At 41.7% G+C, this 22,701-nt stretch overlaps 2 protein-coding genes across 6 annotated transcripts in view; one reads left to right on the top strand and one right to left on the bottom strand.

The window, feature by feature from the left end:
- Positions 1-1,120: 1,120 nt before the first annotated feature.
- On the bottom strand, positions 1,121-16,078 carry LOC118397331 (upstream stimulatory factor 1-like). 5 transcript variants are annotated; one of them, XM_035791977.2, is made up of 11 exons: positions 16,017-16,078; positions 5,086-5,149; positions 4,684-4,733; positions 4,431-4,582; positions 4,139-4,252; positions 3,717-3,870; positions 3,452-3,539; positions 3,154-3,212; positions 2,887-2,999; positions 2,559-2,687; positions 1,121-1,866 (listed from the first exon to the last, which is right to left on the bottom strand). In XM_035791977.2, exons 2-11 carry the CDS (start codon positions 5,127-5,129, stop codon positions 1,777-1,779), a joined length of 993 nt encoding a protein of 330 aa, XP_035647870.1. In that variant the 5' UTR covers positions 5,130-5,149; positions 16,017-16,078; the 3' UTR covers positions 1,121-1,776. The 5 variants fall into 5 exon arrangements, with proteins under 5 accessions (XP_035647870.1, XP_035647869.1, XP_035647871.1 ...); XM_035791976.2 differs by lacking the exon at positions 16,017-16,078 and adding an exon at positions 5,794-5,942; XM_035791978.2 differs by lacking the exon at positions 16,017-16,078 and adding an exon at positions 5,794-5,942 and having other exon boundaries at positions 2,905-2,999.
- A 1,892-nt stretch (positions 16,079-17,970) lies between these two features.
- LOC118397330 (alpha-2-macroglobulin-like) overlaps positions 17,971-22,701 on the top strand; it is a 40,029-nt gene continuing 35,298 nt past the window's right edge. The window contains exons 1-8 of the mRNA XM_035791975.2: positions 17,971-18,157; positions 18,746-18,926; positions 19,254-19,410; positions 20,053-20,105; positions 21,162-21,182; positions 21,523-21,688; positions 21,808-21,892; positions 22,484-22,634. Of these exons, the coding sequence (XP_035647868.2) occupies positions 18,072-18,157; positions 18,746-18,926; positions 19,254-19,410; positions 20,053-20,105; positions 21,162-21,182; positions 21,523-21,688; positions 21,808-21,892; positions 22,484-22,634 (900 nt within the window). The 5' untranslated portion in view covers positions 17,971-18,071. The remainder of the gene's footprint in view (positions 18,158-18,745; positions 18,927-19,253; positions 19,411-20,052; positions 20,106-21,161; positions 21,183-21,522; positions 21,689-21,807; positions 21,893-22,483; positions 22,635-22,701) is intronic.

The raw sequence follows: 22,701 nt of genomic DNA, 5'->3' as shown, positions 1-22,701 counted from the left end.
TTCACTACTTTCTCCACAGGGAAGTTATTAGAAGCTGCCCAGCACTCAGTGCTTTTACCTGGAATGGGAGACACGTGTCAATACTGTTACTACATGTTACTGTACTTACTAGTCTGCATTTGTGACCAGATAGACCTCACTGCACAACTGCTGCCTGGATAGAAATGGATATTCCAAAGTTAAAGGAATTCAATAATGTATTTATGTATAAGGGACTGAGTATAAGACATGTAGTACAGCAAAACTGTAAGGGCAGTCGACAGTCATTAACTTGACTGATTTCACGTCTCCCACCAGGAATCCAGGATTTGATTTTCTCCTATCCCAGACAACAATGCATTTGGTACCAACCGTCTGCTGTCCATACAAACATGACATCATTCTAGAAAAATGACAAATATTGAAGTAAATAAAGGGATGTGGGTTTGTCAGTTGTGGCACACCTGTACTCTTCTTAAATTAATATTCCCCCAAAATATGTTGATACTTGAATATATTTCAACAGGCCTTTAGCATAGCGACCAGCTATCGCTCTCGCTCACACCTCAGCCTGCCCTAGTCATGAAGGTGAATAGGGAGACTTACGTAACACTCCGAGACTGACTGAACGCTGTCATTGAACATACCCGTTTCTTCCTGAGAAAACTAAACTACATCTTTGCATTATTCTGGTAGTTTGCCTACCTTGTGCGGCGGAAAGTCTGATTTGGTATTATTTAAGTGCAGTTTGTTTGTGTGCATTGACCTGCTTGTGTTGTGAAATGGACCAACCACGTATGCGAACTCTGCACCAAAACCTCGCCTGCTCACATAAACTTACCTTCATCTGAGCTTATAGAACGGTGCTGTGGCCAGCTACCAACAAAATGCATAGAATTTTCTTGGCCCGAGGCTTATTCGCTTGTAAACGACATCAAATACATTGGTTTATGCGATACAGTAGAATAAACAGCTAAATTGTGAACCCATACAATTTCAAGTCGAAATGTGACTGTGACACTGTAGCCTAATTCTTAATTAAAGGCCAGTTTCCAAATGATGACCCCCTGCCGACGAGTTCCCATAAATTACATGCATTCAGGAAACAGTAAAGTTAGAAAATGTAGTTCATACGTCCATATTACTTGTATATTTTTGTTTAATTAAAAATGCTAATGACAATCATACATTATGTACTAGGTTAACTAATGATGAAATGAAAACTCAGAATGATACAACTGATGTTCATAGTGGATTCAATAAGCGAACAGAACAGAAAGCTCTCAATCCCATTACGTTTTTCACTCAATTGTGAAGTTCCATCATCATTTACCAATACAAAGATCCTTTATTACAATATGTATATCATTGTAATACATATTCTACTGACAACTTTAGAAAAACAAAGTGCTGAGCAATTTCTGGAAGTGGGGACATCTGATACTAGATGTATCAAATGTAAATATATTTTGAGACTTACACTAAGAGTTACTAAATATACTTGATACAATGAAGCGCAATTGTGTCAAAGGTAAAAAAGCTAAACAATTGTATGTACATGACAGCTGAATAGCTGTGGGAAAAATCTTCATTTATAAGAGCTAAGATGGTTTTCCGTATGTAAAATGTGACCATTTTATGACCTATCTGCAAACTCCATCAGACTGATTTTATAGTGAAGTGAGAATTTTCTTCTGGTTTGGGGTCAAAAGTTCTGTCACAAGGTAATTCTACCATTCCTCCACTGAGATATTCAAATTCTATGATCTAACATCCTTCTTCTCCCCTGACTACCCATCACTGAGCGTCTGCCGTTGCTGCTCCAACAATGCCATTCTGTCGCATCTGGTTCCTCAGAATCTGGTTCTTGGATTTCCAGTCTTCTACCTGTGCAGAATTGGAGGGAAAAAGCAGCTCAATCAAAGCCTATTATTACAGCTGATGCATGGATTTGTGAAAAACTATCCTATGGTTTGGTATTTTGTTTGCAAGTTACATTTTCAGCATGTTTGTATATATATATGTATATATGCCATTTAGCAGACGCTTTTATCCAAAGCGACTTACAGTCATGTGTGCATACATTCTACGTATGGGTGGTCCCGGGGATCGAACCCACTACCCTGGCGTTACAAGCGCCATGCTCTACCAACTGAGCTACAGAGGACCCGGGTACAGGGGTACAGTTTGAGCACAGCGAGGTGCAGACCCCGTAACCCTTGATCACTTATAAGTAGTTAATATGTTGTTGTTTGGATGCACAGTGATTCGTAGATCAGTGATGTTGCGCAGTCTGACTAAAATGCTGTCAAATCTCCAACACACATTTTTTTCTGTGGTTATGTGTGATTGCATACAATTAGTGTTGCAGTAAGTAGGTGAACAGGATTGATGATAGAACAAAAATCTCACTCACTAATCCTACAGCCTAATCAGCAAAATCCAAACCTGAACCGATTACAAAGCGTGAATGAATCATAGTAGGCTGCATTTACACAGGCAGCCCAATTCTGATCTTTAGACCAATCCGATCAGCTCAGAATTGGGCTGCCTGTGTAAACACAGCCAGAGGGTCTTACCTCCTGCCTCAGTAGTTGGTTGTCCATTCTGAGCCTTTCCAGGGTGCTTAGGTCATCCCCTAGTCTAAGGTTGTTCTGCCGAAGCTCCTGGATATAGTCACAGGCTTTGGAGAGGATCCCACCTTTACTCTGGACCAAAACAGAAGGACCGTGTCACCCTCTCCCATGTAGGGCCAGGATGTTTTTCCTGAGAATGTGTTCTGACATGGAAAAACTCTAGGTCCTCATTTTTATAGCTAAATTCTTTCTAGTCAGTTGACATGTTCAAGAAAAACTCCTGGCCATACCCATGAGACTAGAGTGTGACCCATTTTATGGTGATACTGACCTCATTACTGATACTGACCTGCCCTGACTTGGTAGGGTCAATGTTGCAGTCTGGGATGGTCTTTGAGAGCGTGACAATCCAGTTGTTGATCTTGTCCCTGCGTCTACGTTCAACTTGGAGACAAATTACACAATAACACATTTGAGTAGGCAAGCGGGGCAACATATGATTCTGAGCTCAACGTGACATGCAAACCCAACTAGCATTTAATAGACATTTCATATGAAGTATTGTACGAGTAATTTATGATGGCTATCTAGGTCTCACCCTCGTTGTGCTGGGCTCGCCTTTTGTCATCTCTAGAAGTGCGTGGGACCTCTGATTTTCTGCAAGACACAATCAGTATAGACATGAATAAACAGACATTACCATGGAAACCATTGTCATACACAGTATACATACCTATGTGCAGCTAAAACAGTAACAAGGCTAAGTAATTAAGACCCAACACAAAAAGAAACATGAATGTGCATGGAACAGTGTGACTAACTAGTATGGTAACTGTGATGATTCTCCTGGCTTCTCCAGTCCAGTACCTACTGTACTGATCAAAATGGCAGCTTACGTGTTGTAAGGTTGTGTGCGAGGTGCAATGGACCTCTGGTTAGCTCCAGTCAGCACTTCCTGGGGGGACATCATCACATACAACTGCCCTGAAACAAAGAACAAAGAAGTCCCTTGCTTCCGTCAATCCAAATGGTCCATATAAATGTATCAATATCAAATGTCAATCAAAATGGAAAGCCAATTGGAAATAAATGCATAACCTGGTGGAGCATAGAAATGGGATCTACTCATTCTATGTGATTGAGTCTCCTTAATCTCCTCACCAGTGGGAGTGCTCTGACTTAGATGTGTATCAGATGCCTGCACCACGCTGGTTACCATGGTGCCTGGTGAAGTATCAGCGATGGTGGCAGGGTAGTAGGTGTAATGCGTCTCAGTGCCGTCCCCTTCCAACCCCTCGGACTGAGAGAACACAGCCTACAGTAAGAGGACACCGTTGTCAGTGTTGAATAACAATCAGGAGTAGAAGTTGAGGAATAGAGTAGATCATCTGTATTATCCCAGATGAAAAACAATGCTGTTTGATTTACAGAATCTGATTGAATACTACTAGCCTGGTGGACAAAACTGGTTAAAATGTATGTAATTACAACCAGAAACAGGTTGAAATGACTAATTTTGGCATAATTTCAAACCAGTGTTTCCTGCTGGGAGAGCACCAAGTCCTGCTTGTATAAATTCTCACCTGGGTCATAGGCTGTGTGGCTGCAGGGAATCCAGTGAGCACACTGACCGCTGTGGCTCCATCACTTTGAGCCTCCAACTGTCCATCAGACACCTGGATGACTCTGTATGTCACCTTCAGCAAAAAGAAAACACACAGGTTTGCTGGGCGAAACATCAAATCGGTCATTAGTAATGACAGAAGACTGAGCCTCAGAAAACTGTGGATGGGCATTGGCTGGGCTCAGAGCTCTAGCTCAGAGACTTCAGCTAGATCTAGTGAGCCCTGTAGAGTATGCTCTCCCTAACTGTACCTGCCCAGCGGGAGGGTAGTACAGCTCCCCTACCTGCCCCCCAGCTCCCTCCGTCTTGAATAGATACTTTATGGGATGCTCTGAGGAGAAGGTGGCGGCAGACTGAATGGTGGCGATGGCAGCTGATGGGTCATCAGCTGTAGCCACTGCACCTGAAAGAGCAAAAAAACTCTATAATATAAGCAAGAAAATACCATGGGTGTTTTCTGATGTTTTGAGGGGCATTATTTCCTTTCCACATGACATTCGTTACCTTCTTCAATGACATGTGTACTTTCATCCGGGTCTGGACTTTTCTGTTGACTACATAACAAAATGAGAAGAACAATGATAATACACAGTAACACACCACTCTTTCAACTTGTACTAGAATATGATCTTTATGTACATATTCTTTATCCCTTTACACTTGTGTGTATAAGGTAGTAGTTGTGGAATTGTTAGGTTAGATTACTTGTTGGTTACTACTGCATTGTTGGAACTAGAATCACAAGCATTTCGCTACACTCGCATTAACATCTGCTAACCATGTGTATGTGACAAATAAAATTGATTTGATCATCCAGCCCAACACTCAAATGTATTACAACAAATCATGTGGAAGTAGTTTTGGTTAAAAATTGATGATGGTTAAATAAATGTATTTTTAGCTCACCCCTTCATTTTCACAGTGTCAACTGGAAAGAGAATCTCCTTCATTCACCCGGGAGATAAACAGGCTTGAGGAAAATGGACAAGTTGGTTATTTTTTGGGGGAAACAAACTCGGCTACAGAAACCCAATCACAAACCTAAAACCTCTGATATCCAAACATTAATTACAGGCTCTGCGTGTATTAAACTAGAATCTAGAAAGCCTTCAAGGAAATATACTGTGTGTTTAATTGAAGTGATAACAGTACTCTTTAGGCCCCTTCAGTAGTTAGTGAACGTTACACACTACAATGTAGCCGCGAGCGTAGTACCTCATTCAACAAATAACTAGCGAACATTACCCGGTAACTTTAGCAGATGCATTATATTGCTGAAGACGTCATGCAAACAGCTGCAACGAAATATAAAAAATCTAAATGCCGAATCCAGCTTTCTAAAGTAGTAAGTTAACTAACCAAGACACATACAGATGTTTACTTGTATAAATGACGAATATGTAGCTAGCATTAGCATAAAGCTGCATTATTCCAGCGGTTCCTTCAAGCTGCGACGGGTCACAAAGCATCTTTGCTATAGCTAATGTTATGATTTAACTAGCTATTTAGCCAGTAATAACGCCAAGCAAATGTCCAATATACGGTATTTGTACAACACTGCTTAAAACATCGAAGAAAATAGCTATACAAGAACGGAAAATTGTAGCTACTTACCGTGCAATTGGCCCCTCCCCAGTTGTTTGTCAACATTACTGGCTGTCTGCGCCAATGACTGAATGGTCTGCGCATGTACCAACTTTTTGGTGCGCTTCATTTACACCGTCTGGCGCGCTCAATAGCAGATTAGGCCTGTTTATCATTCCACTGCTCCGTGAAATTGCACCGGGTAAGAAATCAAACGGATCTAGATTTGTGGCCATCTTTACCGGGTTTCATCAACTGTGCAGATCTAGGATTAGCAGTTTAACCACACCACTAGTATTTTATTTATTTTTTATTTTATTTCACCTTTATTTAACCAGGTAGGCAAGTTTACAATTGCGACCTGGCGAAGATAAAGCAAAGCAGTTCGACACATACAACGACACAGAGTTACACATGGAGTAAGACAAACATACAGTCAATAATACAGTATAAACAAGTCTATATACGATGTGAGCAAATGAGGTGAGATAAGGGAGGTAAAGGCAAAAAAAGGCCATGGTGGCAAAGTAAATACAATATAGCAAGTAAAACACTGGAATGGTAGATTTGCAATGGAAGAATGTGCAAAGTAGAAATAAAAATAATGGGGTGCAAAGGAGCAAAATAAATTAATTAATTAAATTCAGTAGGGAAAGAGGTAGTTGTTTGGGCTAAATTATAGGTGGGCTATGTCTGTTCAACGCCAAGCTGATTCCACACTCCAAGACTGCTTCTATCACGTGGACTGGGATATGTTTCGTATTGCGTCAGACAACAACATTGACAAATACGCAATGTGCGTTGAAGATGTCGTTCCCATAGCAACGATTAAAACATTCCCAAACCAGAAACCGTGGATTGATGGCAGCATTCGCGTGAAACTGAAAGCACGAACCACTGCTTTTAATCAGGGCAAGGTGACCGGAAACATGACCGAATACAAACAGTGTAACTATTCCCTCCACAAGGCAATCAAACAAGCTAAGCATCAGTATAGAGACAAAGTAGAATCTCAATTCAACGGCTCAGACACAAGAGGTATGTGGCAGGGTCTACAGTCAATCACGGATTACAAAAAAGAAAACCAGCCCCGTCACGGACCAGGATGTCTTGCTTCCAGGCAGACTAAATAACTTTTTTGCCCGCTTTGAGAACAATACAGTGCCACTGACACGGCCCGCAACTAAAACATGCGGACTCTCCTTCACTGCAGCCGACGTGAGGAAAAGGAAAACATTTAAACGTGTCAACCCTCGCAAGGCTGCAGGCCCAGACGGCATCCCCAGCCGCGCCGTCAGAACATGCGCAGACCAGCTGGCTGGTGTGTTTACGGACATATTCAATCCCTATCCCAGTCTGTTGTTCCCACATGCTTCAAGAGGGCCACCATTGTTCCTGTTCCCAAGAAAGCTAAGGTAACTGAGCTAAACGACTACCGCCCCGTAGCACTCACTTCCGTCATCATGAAGTGCTTTGAGAGACTAGTCAAGGACCATATCACCTCCACCCTACCTGACACCCTAGACCCACTCCAATTTGCTTACCGCCCAAATAGGTCCACAGACGATGCAATCTCAACCACACTGCACACTGCCCTAACCCATCTGGATAAGAGGAATACCTATGTGAGAATGTTGTTCGTCGACTACAGCTCAGCATTTAACACCATAGTGCCCTCCAAGCTCGTCATCAAGATCGAGACCCTGGGCCTCGATCCCGCCCTGTGCAACTGGGTACTGGACATCCTGACGGGCCGCCCCCAGGTGGTGAGGGTAGGCAACAACATCTCCACCGCGCTGATCCTCAACACTGGGGCCCCACAAGGGTGCGTTCTGTGCCCTCTCCTGTACTCCCTGTTCACCCACGACTGCGTGGCCATGCACGCCTCCAACTCAATCATCAAGTTTGTGGACGACACAACAGTGGTAGGCTTGATTACCAACAACGACGAGACGGCCTACAGGGAGGAGGTGAGGGCCCTCGGAGTGTGGTGTCAGGAAAATAACCTCACACTCAACGTCAACAAAACTAAGGAGATGATTGTGGACTTCAGGAAACAGCAGAGGGAACACCCCCCTATCCACATCGATGGAACAGTAGTGGAGAGGGTAGTAAGTTTTAAGTTCCTCTGCGTACACATCACAGACAAACTGAATTGGTCCACCCACACAGACAGCATCATGAAGAAGGCACAGCAGCGCCTTTTCAACCTCAGGAGGCTGAAGAAATTCGGCTTGTCACCAAAAGCACTCGCAAACTTCAACAGATGCACAATCGAGAGCATCCTGTCGGGCTGTATCACCGCCTGGTACGGCAACTGCTCCGCCCACAACCATAAGGCTTTCCAGAGGGTAGTGAGGTCTGCACAATGCATCACCGGGGGCAAACTACCTGCCCTCCAGGACACCTACACCACCCGATGTCACAGGAAGGCCATAAAGATCATCAAGGACAACAACCACCCGAGCCACTGCCTGTTCACTCCACTATCATCCAGAAGGCGAGGTCAGTACAGGTGCATCAAAGCTGAGACCGAGAGACTAAAAAACAGCTTCTATCTCAAGGCCATCAGACTGTTAAACAGCCACCACTAACATTGAGTGGCTGCTGCCAACACACTGACTCAACTCCAGCCACTTTAATAATGGGAATTGATGGGAAATGATGTAAAATATATCACTAGCCACTTTAAACAATGCTACCTAATATAATGTTTACATACCCTACATTATTCATCTCATATGTATACATATAAACTGTACTCTATATCATCTACTGCATCTTTATGTAATACATGTATCACTAGCCACTTTAACTATGCCACTTTGTTTACATACTCATCTCATATGTACAGTGCCTTGCAAAAGTATTCGGCCCCCTTGAACTTTGCAACCTTTTGCCACATTTCAGGCTTCAAACATAAAGATATAAAACTGTATTTTTTTGTGAAGAATCAACGACAAGTGGGACACAATCATGAAGTGGAACGACATTTATAGGATATTTCAAACTTTTTTAACAAATCAAAAACGGAAGAATTGGGCGTGCAAAATTATTCAGCCCCCTTAAGTTAATACTTTGTAGCGCCACCTTTTGCTGCGATTACAGCTGTAAGTCGCTTGGGGTATGTCTCTATCAGTTTTGCACATCGAGAGCGTGACATTTTTTTCCCATGAACTCCTTGCAAAACAGCTCGAGCTCAGTGAGGTTGGATGGAGAGCATTTGTGAACAGCAGCAGTTTTCAGTTCTTTCCACAGATTCTCGATTGGATTCAGGTCTGGACTTTGACTTGGCCATTCTAACACCTGGATATGTTTATTTTTGAACCATTCCATTGTAGATTTTGCTTTATGTTTTGGTTCATTGTCTTGTTGGAAGACAAATCTCCGTCCCAGTCTCAGGTCTTTTGCAGACTCCATCAGGTTTTCTTCCAGAATGGTCCTGTATTTGGCTCCATCTATCTTCCCATCAATTTTAACCATCTTCCCTGTCCCTGCTGAAGAAAAGCAGGCCCAAACCATGATGCTGCCACCACCATGTTTGACAGTGTGGATGGTGTGTTCAGGGTGATGAGCTGTGTTGCTTTTACGCCAAACATAACGTTTTGCATTGTTGCCAAAAAGTTAAATTTTGGTTTCATCTGACCAGAGCACCTTCTTCCACATGTTTGGTGTGTCTCCCAGGTGGCTTGTGGCAAACTTTAAACAACATTTTTTATGGATATCTTTAAGAAATGGCTTTCTTCTTGCCACTCTTCCATAAAGGCCAGATTTGTGCAATAGAGGGACGGCCAGGTCTTGGTAGATTTGCAGTGGTCTGATACTCCTTCCATTTCAATATTATCTCTTGCACAGTGCTCCTTGGGATGTTTAAAGCTTGGGAAATCTTTTTGTATCCAAATCCGGCTTTAAACTTCTTCACAACAGTATCTCGGACCTGCCTGGTGTGTTCCTTGTTCTTCATGATGCTCTCTGCGCTTTTAACGGACCTCTGAGACTATCACAGTGCAGGTGCATTTATACGGAGACTTGATTACACACAGGTGGATTGTATTTATCATCATTAGTCATTTAGGTCAACATTGGATCATTCAGAGATCCTCACTGAACTTCTGGAGAGAGTTTGCTGCACTGAAAGTAAAGGGGCTGAATAATTTTGCACGCCCAATTTTTCAGTTTTTGATTTGTAAAAAAAGTTTGAAATATCCAATAAATGTCGTTCCACTTCATGATTGTGTCCCACTTGTTGTTGATTATTCACAAAAAAAATACAGTTTTTTTCTTTATGTTTGAAACCTGAAATGTGGCAAAACGTCGCAAAGTTCAAGGGGGCTGAATACTTTCGCAAGGCACTGTATATACTGCACTCAATACCATCTACTGTATCTTGCCTATGCCGCTCTGTACCATCACTCATTCATATATTTTTATGTACATATTCTTTATCCTCTTACACTTGCGTCTATAAGGTAGTAGTTTTTGAATTTTTAGCTAGATTACTTGTTGGTTATTACTGCATTGTCGGAACTAGAAGCACAAGCATTTCGCTACACTCACATTAACATCTGCTAACCATGTGTATGTGACAAATAAAATTGGATTTGGATTTTGATTTGTACAGGTGCAGTAATCTGTGAGCTGCTCTGAAAGTTGGTGCTTAAAGCTAGTGAGGGAGATAAGTGTTTCCAGTTTCAGAGATTTTTGTTGTTCGTTCCAGTCATTGGCAGCAGAAAACTGGAAGGAGAGGCGACCAAAGAAATAATTGGTTTTGGGGGTGACTAGAGAGATATACCTGCTGGAGCGTGTGCTACAGGTGGGAGATGCTATGGTGACCAGCGAGCTGAGATAAGGGGGGACTTTACCTAGCAGGGTCTTGTAGATGACATGGAGCCAGTGGGTTTGGCGACGAGTATGAAGCGAGGGCCAGCCAACGAGAGCGTACAGGTCGCAATGGTGGGTAGTATATGGGGCTTTGGTGACAAAACGGATTGCACTGTGATAGACTGCATCCAATTTGTTGCGTAGGGTATTGGAGGCTATTTTGTAAATTACATCGCCAAAGTCGAGGATTGGTAGGATGGTCAGTTTTACAAGGGTATGTTTGGCAGCATGAGTGAAGGATGCTTTGTTGCGAAATAGGAAGCCAATTCTAGATTTAACTTTGGATTGGAGATGTTTGATATGGGTCTGGAAGGAGAGTTTACAGTCTAACCAGACACCTAAGTATTTGTAGTTGTCCACGTATTCTAAGTCAGAGCCGTCCAGAGTAGTGATGTTGGATGGGCGGGTAGGTGCAGATAGCGATCGGTTGAAGAGCATGCATTTAGTTTTACTTGTATTTAAGAGCAATTGGAGGCCACGGAAGGAGAGTTGTATGGCATTGAAGCTTGCCTGGAGGGTTGTTAACACAGTGTCCAAAGAAGGGCCAGAAGTATACAGAATGGTGTCGTCTGCGTAGAGGTGGATCAGAGACTCACCAGCAGCAAGAGTGATCTCATTGATGTATACAGAGAAGAGAGTCGGTCCAAGAATTGAACCCTGTGGCACCCCCATAGAGACTGCCAGAGGTCCGGACAGCAGACCCTCCGATTTGACACACTGATCTCTATCAGAGAAGTAGTTGGTGAACCAGGTGAGGCAATCATTTGAGAAACCAAGTCTGTCGAGTCTGCCAATGAGGATGTGGTGATTGACAGAGTCGAAAGCCTTGGCCAGATCAATGAATACGGCTGCACAGTAATGTTTCTTATCGATGGCGGTTAAGATATTATTTAGGACCTTGAGCGTGGCTGAGGTGCACCCATGACCAGCTCTGAAACCAGATTGCATAGCAGAGAAGGTATGGTGAGATTCGAAAATAATCGGTAATCTGTTTGTTGACTTGGCTTTCGAAGACCTTAGAAAGGCATGGTAGGATAGATATAGGTCTGTAGCAGTTTGGGTCAAGAGTGTCCTCCCCTTTGAAGAGGGGGATGACCGCAGCTGCTTTCCAATCTTTGGGAATCTCAGACAACACGAAAGAGAGGTTGAACAGGCTAGTAATACGGGTGGCAACAATTTCGGCAGATCATTTTAGAAAGAAAGGGTCCAGATTGTCTAGCCCAGCTGATTTGTAGGGGTCCAGATTTTGCAGCTCTTTCAGAACATCAGCTGAACGGATTTGGGAGAAGGAGAAATGGGGAAGGCTTGGGCGAGTTGCTGTGGGGGGTGCAGTGCTGTTGACCGGGGTAGGAGTAGCCAGGTGGAAAGCATGGCCAGCCGTAGAAAAATGCTTATTGAAATTCTCAATTATGGTGGATTTATCAGTGGTGACAGTGTTTCCTATCTTCAGTGCAGTGGGCAGCTGGGAGGAGGTGTTCTTATTCTCCATGGACTTTACAGTGTCCCAGAACTTTTTGAGTTAGTGTTGCAGGAAGCAAATTTCTGCTTGAAAAAGCTAGCCTTAGCTTTTCTAACTGCCTGTGTATAATGGTTTCTAGCTTCCCTGAACAGCTGCATATCACGGGGCTGTTCGATGCTAATGCAGAACGCCATAGGATGTTTTTGTGTTGGTTAAGGGCAGTCAGGTCTGGGGAGAACCAAGGGCTATATCTGTTCCTGGTTCTAAATTTCTTGAATGGGGCATGTTTATTTAAGATGGTTAGGAAGGCATTTAAAAAAATATCCAGGCATCCTCTACTGACGGGATGAGATCAATATCCTTCCAGGATACCCCGGCCAGGTTGATTAGAAAGGCCTGCTCGCTGAAGTGTTTCAGGGAGCGTTTGACAGTGATGAGTGGAGGTCGTTTGACCACTGACCCATTATGGATGCAGGCAATGAGGCAGTGATCGCTGAGATCTTGGTTGAAGACAGCAGAGGTGTATTTAGAGGGCAAGTTGGTTAGGATGATATCTATGAGGGTGCCTGTGTTTAAGGCTTTGGGGAGGTACCTGGTAGGTTCTTGAAAATTTGTGTGAGATTGAGGGAATCAAGTTTAGATTGTAGGATGGCTGGGGTGTTAAGCATGTTCCAGTTTAGGTCGCCTAGCAGCACGAGCTCTGAAGATAGATGGGGGGCAATCAGTTCACATATGGTGTCCAGAGCACAGCTGGGGGCAGTGGGTGGTCTATAGCAGGCGGCAACGGTGAGAGACTTGTTTTTAGAGAGGTGGATTTTTAAAAGTAGAAGTTCAAATTGTTTGGGTACAGACCTGGATAGTAGGACAGAACTATGCAGGCTATCTTTGCAGTAGATTGCAACACTGCCCCCTTTGGCAGTTCTATCTTGTCTGAAAATGTTGTAGTTTGGGATTAAAATTTCAGAATTTTTGGTGGTCTTCCTAAACCAGGATTCAGACACAGCTTGAACATCCGGGTTGGCAGAGTGTGCTAAAGCAGCGAATAGAACAAACTTAGGGAGGAGACTTCTAATGTTAACATGCATGAAACCAAGGCTATTACGGTTACAGAAGTCGTCAAAAGAGAGCGCCTGGGGAATAGGAGTGGAGCTAGGCACTGCAGGGCCTGGATTCACCTCTACATCGCCAGAGGGACAGAGGAGGAGTAAAATAAGGGTACGGCTAAAAGCAATAAGAATTGGTCGTCTAGAACGTCTGGAACAGAGAGTAAAAGGAGGTTTCTGGGGGCGATAAAATAGCATCAAGGTATAATGTACAGACAAAGGTATGGTAGGATGTGAATACAACAGAGGTAAACCTAGGTATTAAGTGATGAAGAGAGAGATATTGTCTCTAGAAACATAATTGAAACCAGGAGATGTCATTGCATGTGTGGGTGGTGGAACTAATAGGTTGGATAAGGTATAGTGAGCAGGACTAGAGGCTCTACAGTGAAATAAGCCAATAAACACTAACCAGAACAGCAATGGACAAGGCATATTGACATTAAGGAGAGGCATGCTTAGTCGAGTGATCAAAAGGGTCCAGTGAGTAGAGGGGTTGGTTGGGGGTCACGGCGATTTAAACAGCTAGCCAGGCCATCAGTAGCAAGCTAGCATAGGATGGAGGTCTGTTATTAGCCACCTCTTGCGTTCCGTCAGTAGATTAGTGGGGTTCCGTGTGGCAGAGGGGATTAATCCAAATCACACAACAACAAAAAAACAATAGATATAGTTATAGAGGCCCAAGAAAAAAAAAAAATTATAATAATAAAAATAAATGAATGAATTGTCCGATTGTCTATTCAGATAGCAGCCGATAAGACAGCTAACGGTTAGCGGGCCGCAGATGGGCGTTCAGGTAACATCGCGACGGAGGAGCCAGCCGGATAACTCCTTCGGGTAGATAATGTCGGCAGTCCAGTTGTGAAGGCCCGGTGGGGCTCCGCGTCGGAGGTAAAACAGGTCCGGATAGGTGATTGTAGCCCAGGAGTGATTGATGGAACGCTTCAGCTGGCTAACTCCGGAATAATTTATGTTTGCTCCGGAATCGACGAAAGCCGATAGTCACACGGATAGCAGCTACAGTGCCTTGCGAAAGTATTCGGCCCCCTTGAACTTTGCGAACTTTTGCCACATTTCAGGCTTCAAACATAAAGTTATAAAACTGTATTTTTTTCTGAAAAATCAACAAGTGGGACACAATCATGAAGTGGAACGACATTTATTGGATATTTCAAACTTTTTTAACAAATCAAAAACTGAAAAATTGGGCGTGCAAAATTATTCAGCCCCTTTACTTTCAGTGCAGCAAACTCTCTCCAGAAGTTCAGTGAGGATCTCTGAATGATCCAATGTTGACCTAAATGACTAATGATGATAAATACAATCCACCTGTGTGTAAAACTGCTGCTGTTCACAAATGCTCTCCATCCAACCTCACTGAGCTCGAGCTGTTTTGCAAGGAGGAATGGGAAAGATTTCAGTCTCTCGATGTGCAAAACTGATAGAGACATACCCCAAGCGACTTACAGCTGTAATCGCAGCAAAAGGTGGCGCTACAAAGTATTTACTTAAGGGGGCTGAATAATTTTGCACGCCCAATTTTTCAGTTTTTGATTTGTTAAAAAAGTTTGAAATATCCAATAAATGTCGTTCCACTTCATGATTGTGTCCCACTTGTTGTTGATTCTTCACAAAAAAATACAGTTTTATATCTTTATGTTTGAAGCCTGAAATGTGGCAAAAGGTCGCAAAGTTCAAGGGGGCTGAATACTTTCGCAAGGCACTGTATATGAGTGGAAAACATTGTGACTTGTGGTGAATGTTTGAGGACCTTGAAATTCACCCACGCAGGCGTGTACAGTATGTTTGCTCTGAGTCATGTGTCTCAACTGTTTGTGTAGCCTTATCATACACAGGCTACACAAACAGGCTAACTTTGCCCAATAGTAGTTCGAAACATTTCCCATTTCCAAAGCCTTATTGTTCATGAATTACAAATGAGTTGTTCATGACGTGTTAGCTAGTTTAAAATACGATTTTACCGTATATTGTACATAATAATCCTTGTCCCTGTCTATGGGGCAGGAGCCCATCTCCTGTTTTTATAGCTTGAGGCAGCCTGGACAGGACGCTCGTCTATCGCAGGGCATTAATTAACCCCAACCCGTCACACAGTATTATGTTGTGATCCTTGTGATTCCTCTGTATCTGTCTTTTCGTTTGAAATAGTGGAGAAACCGTTCTAAAGGAAGACCAAATAAGTAATTGTTTTCGATATTCAATGTTTCACATTTTCAACGCTCACCAGCTGATTGACAGGGCTAAAACTGGTATCCAAGGTGATGACTCTAAACTGCACTGTAAAAAGACAAAGAAAATACAAAGACAAGCACTCAATGAGAGCTTTAGAAACATAATTTTGAAGGATTTCCAGATATCAGGAATTGTTCAACTGGGATTTCTGGAAAAGCAGGGATTTTAGGGAAAGTTAACAGAATTTTGGAGGACAAACTTTTGATAGCTACTCTGGATAATATTTTACACTGTTGGTACTAAGGCCCCAAATTCAATCAATTGCAGATCAATAAAAACTGCAATGCAAGTTTACTGAAAATATTTACACTATCAATACCCAATGATAATGTCCAGGAGAGGAACACTTTACAACATGTAGTATGTTGGTTCAAACTCCAGTGTACATATCCTCAGTGAACCCACGGTGGGTTTTATCTTTATGATGGTGCTTTTGCAGGTGTCTCTTAGGAGCAACATGTGATGAAAGAGAAAACAATCATAGAAACATGATACCACCTAATTGTCCTGTTTCTTAGCAAGCAGACTAATTGAGTACTGGCTCTGTGTAAAATTACCTGTGTGTCCCGGGTTGTAGATTGGTTTATCTGTTTGGATGAATGTCATCAGACTGTAGGGTTTAATCATGACCTTTCTCTCCTCTGTCGATAGAAACGTTTCACCTCAAACCTTCACCTTAAAGTTTTGCACTTCATCTCTCTCCACACTAGGGGCTTATCAGCAAGACAATGAAGCAATAACACATGGTCCTGTGCGGCTCAGTTGGTAAGAACTCAAATTAAGAGATGCATCACAAAGCAGAGAAAGTACACTCTTATTGAATGGTTCTGGATGTCGACCAGTGCTGAGCTGACCTGAAACTGGAAGCAGCGGTGAAACTCTTGGTCAGAACTCTCCTGGAGAAGTATTTTGATCTGCTCATTGGCGATCAGAGATATGGTCATTACCAGGGTCTCGTTGGGCTGCAGAAGGCTGGCACAAAGTTTGACCTTGGAGTCTGCACGGATCACTGCAGAAATGGCTACCATGTAAACCCTACAGAGAACACACACACACACCAACAAACACACAGGAAACAGGATTTGAACGTTTAGTACATAATGTTGCTTGAGTAGTGGGTTGCCTTACGGGGAAATAAAAACACATGAAATTCACGTGATAAAATAAATAAATATTTTAATTTAAAAGGCACAATTGACATGAATTCAATTTAACAGTCGTTGTCACCTGGAGGATTTGTGTTGTTCCACTTTGTCCAGAGATGTCCCCAAGAATGTATTTAGGACATTCATTGAACGTTGTGTCATTGTCCCCTGAAAGGTTTAGTATAGTTATGGTGAAAATACAGTAAATCTACAAGTTTCTCTATTTTTACAGCGAAATGAAGATGCTAATGTTAAAGAAAAGTATGCTGCTGTACGGTGATTACTTGGGACTCAACCTGCCTTGTGATTTTAACTCACAACCTCTTGGTTGCTAGCTACCTAAAGTTGCTGCTGCGCAACCAGGTCAGAAGACATAACTGTTGTTGGCTGTACACTTTGCCAAGCATTTACTTTTGCACTTTGCCTAAAGTATACACAACAACTTGAACTTCCTATACTTTTTGGGGGGTTTCAGGTTATCACTCTCAAATCACAGTTTATATATAGAAAAACGACCACAATTGTATGTTCTCAGTCCACAACAATGCTTTACCCACATCAGAAAACAATTTTTTAAGTCTGGAAAAAAAACATTTTAACACATTTTTAGAGGATGTAGTTTAATTCAATTGCCACCCAGTAAAAGACCTGGTTAGCAGTATTTCTGTACTGTACAATGTCCTACGTGTGACGGCAGAGTTTGCTAAACAAATGCCCTCCTGATTGACAGAAATCATCATGATATCATTCTGCCAGGTAGGCTTACTTTGCAGTCAGCCTTTAAATTGGGAAGGATAGAAATGTTTCTTCAAACAGCACCACTGGCTTATCAAAAATTCTTACAGGCTTCATAGTTTAAACTTCCAGGCGCACAATATTTTCTGTGGGGGAGTTTCAGAAAAGCAAACTAAATCAAACGAAGTGCATATTCTATAGTCATAGCTGATGTGAAATGTCGTTATCACCACAAGGGGAGGGTGCTATAGATTTTTTGTATTCATTGTTAAACAAAATATCAATTATCAACTAACAATTGTATTAGTATGAAATAATCTTATTGTTATTTTTTTTTCGAGCATACCATACAGCTCAATATTTCTATAAATTATTTTATAGTATTTTCTTGCTCATCAATAATTTTGGACCCAACTGTATATTATGAACAAACAAAAAAAAACAGGCATTGCATGCAATCTATTGAGATGTAATCAGGTTATAATGCATGCCAATGCCATGCACAATGTACTGTATGCACATTAACGTTGCATCAAGAGAATCAGCCAATCACACCACTGAAAATCACTGTTATTGACACAAATTAGTCAAACATTCACAACGCTTTTACTTCAATCATTTGCTAGACCAGTTCCTCTGCTTGTCCTCTACACAGTGCAGTAGGGAAGTCTTGCCAGTAGGAATACTGGGACATAGGCTGACTTGGTGTTTTTTTATTTATCTCCTTGAGTCATGGTTCCTTCTGGGCTTCAGGTTTGGAGATGGATACTCTTTGCCTGCTTTCACTGGCTTTGTGTCTGTCAAGAGACTCCAAGGCCGTAAGTAAATCTGCATAGTCAGTTAGAATTGAGTAATCAGATGTGGCGTCTCATCCTGGTGTAACATTCCCTCTGTGAGAGACAAAATTTAGAACTGCTTTTTATCTATCCTTTCTACGGATATTTTGTTCTGTGTATTTCAGCTACACCTTAGTATTCTTTATCTTTTTATCTTATAATTATGATTTTTGTTACATTTTTTTATTAATAAATTCACTGAAAACATGCACTATCGCATGGTATATTAACCGTATTGCATTTTTCATGTAGCCTGTAGACTACTTTTGTCCAGCTAATAGCCGAAGCACATATCAAGCAACATTATGGACAAAACGTTAAAATCCTGTTGCTGCAGGATTATTTTGACATTACTGGTCAAATTAAGATCCTAGTTTCTTGTTTAGAGGTGCCCTCTCATTTTGTATTGATTTTCCTGGCTGTTTGTTGGTTTGTGCATGTGTGTGCGTGTGTGTGTGTGTGTGTGTGTGTGTGTGTGTGTGTGTGTGTGTGTGTGTGTGTGTGTGTGTGTGTGTGTGTGTGTGTGTGTGTGTGTGTGTGTGTGTGTGTGTGTGTGTATGTTCTCTGTAGGGTTTACATGGTAGCCATTCCTGCAGTGATCCAGGCAGGCTCAGAGGCCAAGCTTTGTGCCAGCCTTCTGCAGCCCAACGAGACCCTGGTAATGACCATATCTCTGATCGCCAATGAACAGAACAAAATACTTCTCCAGGAGAGTTCTGACCAAGAGTTTCACCGCTGCTTCCAGTTTCAGGTCAGCTCAGCACTGGTCGACATCCAGAACCATTCAATAAGAGTGTACTTTCTCTGCTTTGTGATGCATCTCTTAATTTTCTATGTAATACCAGGTTATTTCATGGGAAATATCAATGTGGTGGCTTACAATAATTTTTCTGCGATTCAGGCTGAAATTCTACATAAAAAAAGATGACATCAGCTACTAAAGTAAAATCACTTTTAAAACACACTGATGAAAGAAAAACGTGATTAAATCGGCACAACCTTGACGTTGTTAGCAGCACTTTCTTACCAACTGAGCCTCACAGGATCATATGTTTTTTGCACATTGTCTCCCTTTCAGGCCCCTCATGTGGAGAATGACGAAGTGCAACATTTTAAGGTGTTGGTTCAAGGTGAAACGTTTCAATCGACAGAGGAGAGAAAGGTCATGATTAAACCCTACAGTCTGATGACATTCATCCAAACAGATAAACCAATCTACAACCCGGGACACACAGGTAATTTTACACAGAGCCAGTACTCAATTAGTCTGCTTGCTAAGAAACAGGACAATTAGGTGGTATCATGTTTCTATGATTGTTTTCTCTTTCATCACATGTTGCTCCTAAGAGACACTTGAAACAGGACCAAACATTCCACTGTAGGTTCACTGAGGATATGTACACTGGAGTTTGAACCAACATCCCACATGTTGTAAGGTGTTCCTCTCCTGGACATTATCATTTGATTACATTTAGCTCATTCATCCCCCATCCTCTCCCATGTAACTATTCCCCAGGTCATTGCTGTAAATGAGAATCTGTTCTCAGTCAACTTACCTGGTAAAATTAGAGAAAAAAAAGTTGTGATCTCGATAGCGTAACGTGATATCGCAGTGCAGTTTTCATTTATCTGCGGTTGATTAACCTTAGTACCAACAGTGTAAAATATTATCCAGAGTAGATGTCAAACGTTTGTCTTGCAAAATACTGGTAACTCTCCTGAAAATCCCTGGTTTTCCATAAATCCTGGTTGAACAATTCCTGGAATCTGGGAATCCTTCGACAGGGAGTTCTGGAAAACATGGGAAAGTTAGCAAAAGTACGCTTCAAAGATTCTCATTGAGTGCTTGTCTTTGTCTTGTCTTTGTCTTTTTACAGTGCAGTTTAGAGTCATCACCTTGGATACCAGTTTTAGCCCTGTCAATCAGCTGGTGAGTGTTGAAAATGTGAAACATTGAATATTGAAAACAATGACCAATCTCCACTATTTCAAACAAAAAGACAGATACAAAAGAAGGATCACAATGTCACATTACTGTCTGATAGACATAGCAATCAGGTATTTTATTTTTATTTTTTTTAACCCTTATTTAACTAGGCAAGTCAGTTAAGAACAAATTCTTATTTTCAATGACGGCCTAGGAACAGTGGGTTAACTGCCTGTTCAGGGGCAGAACAACAGATTTGTACCTTGTCAGCTTGGGGATTTGAACTGCAACCTTCCGGTTGCTAGTCCAACACTCTAACCACTAACACTCTAACACTATGTATGATATTGTCCTACCAACTCAACTCTGCGATCCTGGTTAGAGTGAGAATGGAAGGTTGGGGGGGGGGAGACATACCAAAGACTCTAAAAATTGGACCCGATGCCTCTCTGCTTAGCGCTCAATATTAAGGTCCAGCAATAGATTAGTATCCTGTGCAGGCTACTTCACGCTACAGAAAGAGAACAGAGGCACCTGCCCTATAGGACGAGGATTATTATGTACAAAATACTGTATTTATACTATATTTTGATTGAGCAATCAACTAGCCACGGCATGTCATACATACTGTATCTTGTTAGCACTCCATAAACAATAGGACTTTGGAAATGGGAAATGTTTTGAACAACTATTGGGCAAAATCCCAAATCCAACTCTTTAACCAATGTTATCTGTTTGATAAGGCTACACAAACAGTTGAGACACATAGCACTCAGGGCAAACATACGGTACATGCAGAGGTTCTCTAAGTAAACCTGAGTGGGTGGATTTCAAGGTCCTCAAACATTCACGGCAAGACTTGGTGTTTTCCACTCAAAGGAATGCGTAGGAGTTTTTTTCCGTTAGAGTCCCAATGCAAAAGCAACATGTCATGTTTAATTGAAGAGACAAAGCCAAGCATCTGCCTAGTTCCTATAGTTGTTGACAGCTTTGCTCCTCTTTGGGGGGAATTTGAGAGTTCATAAAACATTAACCAGTCTTTTGTCTTGCCTTTCACAGTACAACATTGTGGAACTGCAGGTAAGACCCATATTAGTCTATCAATGTATGATGATTCACTGTAAATACTAGTACATTATAAGACAATGACTCCACCAGCTAGGTACTGTAGGTCATCATTCATTTCTACATGGCAGTTACCAGAAGACCCCCTATCAGCTTTATGTGATCACATCTGGGCCACCTTCAGCAAGCAAACTTCAGAACGTTGCGGATAGAAATGTCATGAATAGAGCTGATGTGACTCTTTACTCTTCATGTCAGACAGGCATGTTTGGCCTACATAGCATACTTTGTATGTGAATGTTCCACAATGTTGCACCCTGCTAAATGTGTAGTCCCTTGTTCTATGAATCAACAGGATGTTCATCAGAACAGGATTGGACAGTGGGTCAATACTACATCCAATGGCAACATTCTGCAGCTTTCTTACCCCCTGAACTCTGAAGCACCCATAGGAACCTATGCTATTGTAGTGTGGATTGGTGAAAACCAAATATACCATCACTTCAAGGTAGAAAAGTATGGTAAGTAGAGCTTCTTTCTTTGACCTTTCATGCTAGGAAATATTATGGATCTGGAAGTTGAATCAATGAATCACATTTCTGGAACATTCCTGAGTTGCCTGCGGTTCTCTCATCTCTAGTTTTGCCAAAGTTTGAGATAAAAATGAACCTCACCGATGAGATCAGCGTTGTTCAAGAGGAGTATAAAGTAGAAGTGTGTGCAACGTGAGTCAACAGTATCACTGTTTTGTAATGCACTGTAGTTGTGCAAATGTCACTGTCTAATTAATCGCATTTCGCTAATGCAGACCTTGATTCAAATTCAAATATTGAATAATTCATGCATTTCAACCCAGGTCTGTTTGGTCCTGGGGGTATTTGAAATAGTGTATTTAGAAACAAGTATTTGAAAATAATCTAGGAAATGGCATATATTATTATTATTATTAAATAGAAGTTCTTGATTGGGAAAAAATATAAGCCGGGCTTATATTCATAAAGCCTCTCAGAGTGGGATTGCTGACCTACGATCAGGTCTCTCCTGACCTTGTTCATTTTGATACAGAAGTTTACACTGATCCTAGATCAGCACTCATACACTGAGAGACTTTATGAGTACAGGTCCAGATGCATTGGCAATGTTGAAAACACTTGACTTCAAGAAAGCCTGCAGGTATAATGCATTGTAACTCGTAAGGATGCATGTATGAGCCTTTGTAATGTCTCATATAAGGTTTATAATATACTACGTCTCTCTAAGTAGGAAATATACTATGTTTTATGTTTTTTATGTGTTTTATTCTGAAATAAAATCAGATACACTTATGGGCAACCTGTACCTGGTAAAGCAGAGGTAGAGTTGTGCCGACTCTTAGGGCACAATATATTGATACCAATAAGAATTGATGAGAAAAATCCAGAAGGAGTTCCTGATTATTCACCCCCCTGCCATAAAGAGTCAATAGAGGTCTGTATGCTTTCCTGAAGAGACTATATACTTGTTTTTACCATCATATTACATTTGAAAATGATCT

The sequence above is a fragment of the Oncorhynchus keta genome, chromosome 18 (genome assembly GCF_023373465.1).
Source record: "Oncorhynchus keta strain PuntledgeMale-10-30-2019 chromosome 18, Oket_V2, whole genome shotgun sequence".
Classification (NCBI taxonomy): Eukaryota; Metazoa; Chordata; class Actinopteri; order Salmoniformes; family Salmonidae; genus Oncorhynchus; species Oncorhynchus keta.
This window is presented reverse-complemented; position numbering and strand designations above follow the sequence as displayed.

What these genes read in the sequence shown, in the direction of transcription:
- LOC118397331 (XM_035791977.2), bottom strand. Translation starts at nt 5,129, where the DNA reads ATGAAGGAGATTCTCTTTCCAGTTGACACTGTGAAAATGAAGGG. An exon ending in ACTACCCTCCCGCTGGGCAG is followed by an intron (nt 4,253 to 4,430) that starts GTACAGTTAGGG and finishes TTTTTGCTGAAG; the next exon opens with GTGACATACAGAGTCATCCA. An exon ending in AAGTCAGAGCACTCCCACTG is followed by an intron (nt 3,540 to 3,716) that starts GTGAGGAGATTA and finishes TCTTTGTTTCAG; the next exon opens with GGCAGTTGTATGTGATGATG.